Raw genomic sequence first — 4,974 nt, 5'->3', positions numbered from 1 at the left:
AAAAGAAAGAAGAAAGAAAGAAAGAAAGAAAGAAAGAAAGAAAGAAAGAAAGAAAGAAAGAAAGAAAGAAAGGAAGGGAGAGAGAAAGAGAAAGAAAGGAAGGAAGAAAACGAACTTTTGCCTATCCAAAGACTCAGGAAAAATAAAAAAGAAAGCCAGCCCTCATAATGAGATACCACTTCACAGTGACATCTGTTGGGGAAAAAAAAAAAGGATAACGACAAATGTTGGCAAGGAGGTGAGGCAACTGGAAGCCTTCAGCATTGCTGGTGGGAAGGTGGAGCGGCGCGGCTGCTGTGGGAAGACTCCTCTAAACGTTACACCTGGAGTCACCACAGGGTCCAGCAATTCTACTCCTGATTATAGACCCCAAAGAATTGAAAACTGGTGTTCAAATAAGTGGCATGTATGTGAGTGTTCAGGGCAGGGCTTCTCACAATAGCCAAACGGTAGAAACAACTCAAACTTCCATCCACCGACGGACAGATAAACAAAATGTGGTCTACCCATGGACTGGAATATAAGTCAGCCATCAAGAGAATGAAGTACTGATACATGCTACAACATGAATGAACCTTGAAAACAGTGGAAGAAGCTAGACACAAAAGCCCACATATTGCGTGGTCCCATTTATATGAAAAGTCCAGAAGAGGCAAACCCACGGAGACAGAAAGCAGATTAGGGAACGCCTGGAGCCGAGGCTAGGAGTGACTGCACAGTGAGTCTGGAGGTCTCCTTCTGGGGTGATGAAAATGGTAGACAACTGTACAGATGTGACGGTTGGCCCACACTGCAGATGTACTTAATGCACGGAATTACATGCTTCCATATGGTTAATTTCACATTATGTGAAATTGTGTGAATTCTACACCAATTTTTTAAAGTGTTTGTCATAAATGTGTTTAATACAGTTGCTGCCTCAGCATCCAACTTTAGCAGTTGTACCCTGTCACCTTTGCCCCAGATAACACCCATCCCTCCCTACCATGTGATTGTTTGCGATATAGCCCACGTGGTCCTCACCTCACTGACCCAAAACCCAACACATTCCATGGCTGCTGACCACGATAAAACCTAATGCTCAACACCAGAGTCATGTAAATCAGTTTCCTCCTTTGCGCATGTTTTCTTTAAACCAGCCAACCGCAACCCCCGCAGGAAAGCCTGTGGGATCCCTTCACACCCTGCGACCTTAATACGGGCACAGCCCCGGAAGTTTCCCCGCCCTTCGTTCTGGGCTTCGCTCTTGCACAACTGATGAGCTCAATCAGCTCCCTGCTGCATCCAGACTTCCCCTCTGCCTCCCATCAGCACACCTAACGTCTCTGCGATCTGAGTCATACATTTCTTTTTTCCATTTTGTTTGTTTGTTTGTTTTTTGACACAGGGTCTCGCTCTGTCACCCAGGATGGAGTGCAGTGGTGCAATCATGACTCACTGCAGCCTCAACCTCCCAGGCTCAAGGGATCCCCGCTCCCGCTCAGCCTCCTGAGTAGCTGTGACTACAGGCACGCGCCATCACGCCCAGCTAATTTCTTTGAATTTTTTGTGGATACAACGTCTCGCTATGTTGCCCAGGCTGGTCTCAAACTCCTGAGCTCAAGCAATCTGCCCACCTCAACCTCCCAAAGTGCTAGGATTACAGGCGTGAGCCCCCGCGCCCAGCCCATGTCGCTGTTTCATGCATTTTCATCTGCCTCCTCATTGTGGCTCCCCTGACACACACATCCGAACCTAACGATCCCACGGGTCAGGGATCTCCTAGAGACTGGGTATCTCGGCTATGGCCACTCTCAGTAGAGACATGCCAAGACCAAATTAAAAAGAAACCACAATGGTAAAAACCGCTACAGCCCTCTTGAAAGCAAACGGATTTAACTGTGATAAACAGCACAGGACTTGCAGTGTGGATTCTCAGTTTGTGATGCACCAGAGGGGACGCAATAGTCACAGGGGGCCTGGCTGGTTGAAACACTTCTGCGTCCAGCTCATGTAAAAGTAAAATCTTGAAGAAGATTTTACGGAAGTATATGTTTTTATAATGCCATGAATTCCTGTGTCCCCTGCATCTAACTTAGCCACACAGCCAGGGTGTGGTGCGACGCTCTCAGGTCCGCTCTTACCATCCACATAGGCTGCTTGTGCCTCTGTGAGACTCTGCTTCCCCAACCATGAAGTAGGCGTCTGAGGGCCAAAGAACAATGCTGCTTAACCTGGTGCCCCAGCTCAGTTACGAGCCCGTGACAACAGTGAAAAATCATTGTCAGCCCTTTCTCCTCCCAGTAAATTTGGGCCCTGCAGACCTGCTTTTCTGCTCATGATGAACATTAGTAAGGATAGGCTCGCTGCTGCAGCAAACAACCAGAAATCCCATGTCACAGTCCAATCGGGGGTACTGGGTCAGAAGTGCAGGCTTCTGGAATTTGCAGCAAAAGTCTGAGAGGGGGAGAGAGAGGTATTGCCCTGCTCCCCGGTAGTCACCCCTGTATCAAGAGGGGGTGAAAGACTTGGATTTGAGAGGGGTTAAGAGTTTACCCGAGCACAGCATTCTCATTGACCCACACGGTTTGGAAACATACGGGGAAGTTTGTAACTGCCACCAAACTCTGTTGTTGCTTAATAGAAAGCTGACTGGGTAAGTGTGATTTTGACAAAAGGGTCTTTAATGCTCCCAAGATTTTAGATTTGGTTGCCATGTCCTATGAAAATAACCTCCAAGAGACACCTGTGACTCTGACTAGTCATCTCATTGATAGTGGTTGCCCTGTAATATTCTTTGATTGTCCTTTAACAGATTCTTAGGCCATGTAAACACCGGCAAAATTTCCCTGGGGAAACTAAAGAGGATGATTCCCACGCGCCTCTTCCCCTGCATCAGGCACTAAAAGGACTGCGGAGTTCTTCTTTCCATGCAAATGCTGAGAATCTGGGCTCACCTAAGGGAGTCACTGCCTCCCTAGCCAGGACTCTGGAGGGACTGGCGTTAATTAGCCACAGACTGCAGCGAGGGGGACAAAATGTGGCACCCCCTGAGGGCCCATGGAAACCCAGAGAACGGTCCCAGTCGGAATGGAGAGAATCCATTGAGAGACTGAGTTTGCCTTTTTTTTTTTTTTTCCCAATTGGTAGGCCCTAGCCTTATCTTAGAGGGAAAGAAAATCGAGCTAGGGCAGGGTGCGGTGGCTCACGCCTGTAATCCCAGCACTTTGGGAGGCCGAGGGAGGCGGATCACGAGGCCAAGAGATTGAGACCGTCCTGGTCAACATGGTGAAACCCCGCCTGTACTAAAATACAACAAATAGCCGGGTGTGCTGGTACTAGCCTATAGTCCCAGCTACTCGGGAGGCTGAGGCAGGAGAATCGCTTGAACCTGGGAGGTGGAGGTTGCAGTGAGCCGAGATGGTGCCACTGCATTCCAGCCTGGCGACAGAGCAAGACTCGGTGTCAAAAAAAAAAGAAAAGAAAAGAAAATCGAGCTACTGCACGGCACAGAGAAAGCACTCACCAGAAGGCAGTCATTTTGAAATAAGTATCTGAGACCCGACCTGTGCCCAGCTCAGCTAGGAGCACGGGTGAAGAGACCAGAGCTGGCGAGGCGACTCTGGTCCTGACTTCCCACCTTCCCGGCAGACTGGGACCAGAGGACGCCACCTCCCTAACTAGTGCCAGGTGTCTACCGGACCCTTGCCACCCCATGTTGTCTCCTGCCACCACAGAGTCAAGGCCAGCCGCTGTGCCGCTGCAACCACCTGGCAGGGGCTGCCGAGATGGAGCATTTTCGTCAGCAAGGGTCAAGGGAGGTGTGGGACTGCAGGGAGAGGGCTGGTCGCCCCACGGCAGGGCCCGGTCGCTAAGAGAAGCATGGACCTGCTCTTCCAGCTGGTCCCTCACCCTGGCTCTCCAGGCTCATGTCCTGGCTCCCTTTCACCCTCCCAGAGGTGGCTCCCGGGAGCGGTTCCTCCTCTGCTTCCAGTCCCCAAAGCCAAGGCCTCACCTACACTTCTCCTCCCGAAGGGACTCCAGCAACAGCTGCAGGTCAGTCAGAGACCTCTCTTTTAGGCTGTGATAGGACGCCTGGAGGCTGATGTGGAAGCTCTTGGCTTCTTCCAGCTCTTCCTTTACCTTCGGCAATATCAGGTTTTGTTGCCGGGCCACATCCTCTGTCTCTAAGCGCGTCCCCTGCTGTGAGCTCTGGAAGCGACTCTCCTCGGTGAAGGGTGTGCTGACATCGGGCAGGTTGACGGGCCTGTCTTCCCCACTCGGCATGGGGGGCTCTGAAAGCAAGGCCTTTTCGCTGGGTGGCTCGCAGTTGGCTGGGTCGCTTTCTGCCATCAGCAGTAAGCCCTTGGGCCTGCAGCCTTCCTCCAGCTCATGGAGCTGCTGGTGACACTGGCGGAGCCTGTGGTCGATCTGGGCGATGGTGGCAGAGGCGCGCTGGTTCGCCTTCTTAAAGGCCTGCCGGATGTGCGGCACCTGGTGCCGGTCTGCTTTGGACACCAGCTTGAGGTAGCTCACGGTGTTGCCATCCCGACTGGCCTTCTCCACTCTCAGCTGCTCCGAGAGGTAGAGGATGCGGTGCCTGACACTCTCCTGTAAGTTGTGGGCTAGGCCCCATCTGAGAGGCTGGAAGGACCACTGGGGCCGTCTTCGCTGGATGGCAGGGACCGGCACGAAGGCACATTGGAGGGGAGGGTTGCGCTGGGGCTCCTGGTGTGTTCCGCCTACATTGGGAAACAAGAAATCACAATACGGTGCTCTGTGAGCCGCAAAGTGTGAGAGAATTGGACACGTTATGACTCCATAAAATACTTCCACATACGCATGGATACTTACACGCGCAAGATTTGTGCGTTCGGCCGGGCGCGGTGGCTCAAGCCTGTAATTCCAGCACTTTGGGAGGCCGAGACGGGCGGATCACGAGGTCAGGAGATCGAGACCATCCTGGCTAACACGGTGAAACCCCGTCTGTACTAA

At 51.8% G+C, this 4,974-nt stretch overlaps 1 protein-coding gene across 1 annotated transcript in view; it reads right to left on the bottom strand.

Moving 5' to 3' along the window:
* The window catches only part of TEX28 (testis expressed 28), a 25,547-nt gene that overhangs the window by 13,567 nt on the left and 7,006 nt on the right, over positions 1 to 4,974 (bottom strand). The window contains 2 exon segments of the mRNA XM_017882324.1: positions 3,995 to 4,613; positions 4,616 to 4,721. Of these exon segments, the coding sequence (XP_017737813.1) occupies positions 3,995 to 4,613; positions 4,616 to 4,721 (725 nt within the window).

The sequence above is a fragment of the Rhinopithecus bieti genome, unplaced genomic scaffold, assembly GCF_001698545.2.
Source record: "Rhinopithecus bieti isolate Rb0 unplaced genomic scaffold, ASM169854v2 scaffold_13618, whole genome shotgun sequence".
Lineage (NCBI taxonomy): Eukaryota > Metazoa > Chordata > Mammalia > Primates > Cercopithecidae > Rhinopithecus > Rhinopithecus bieti.
Note: the sequence above shows the minus strand (reverse complement) of the source record. Positions and strands in the feature narration are given on the sequence as shown.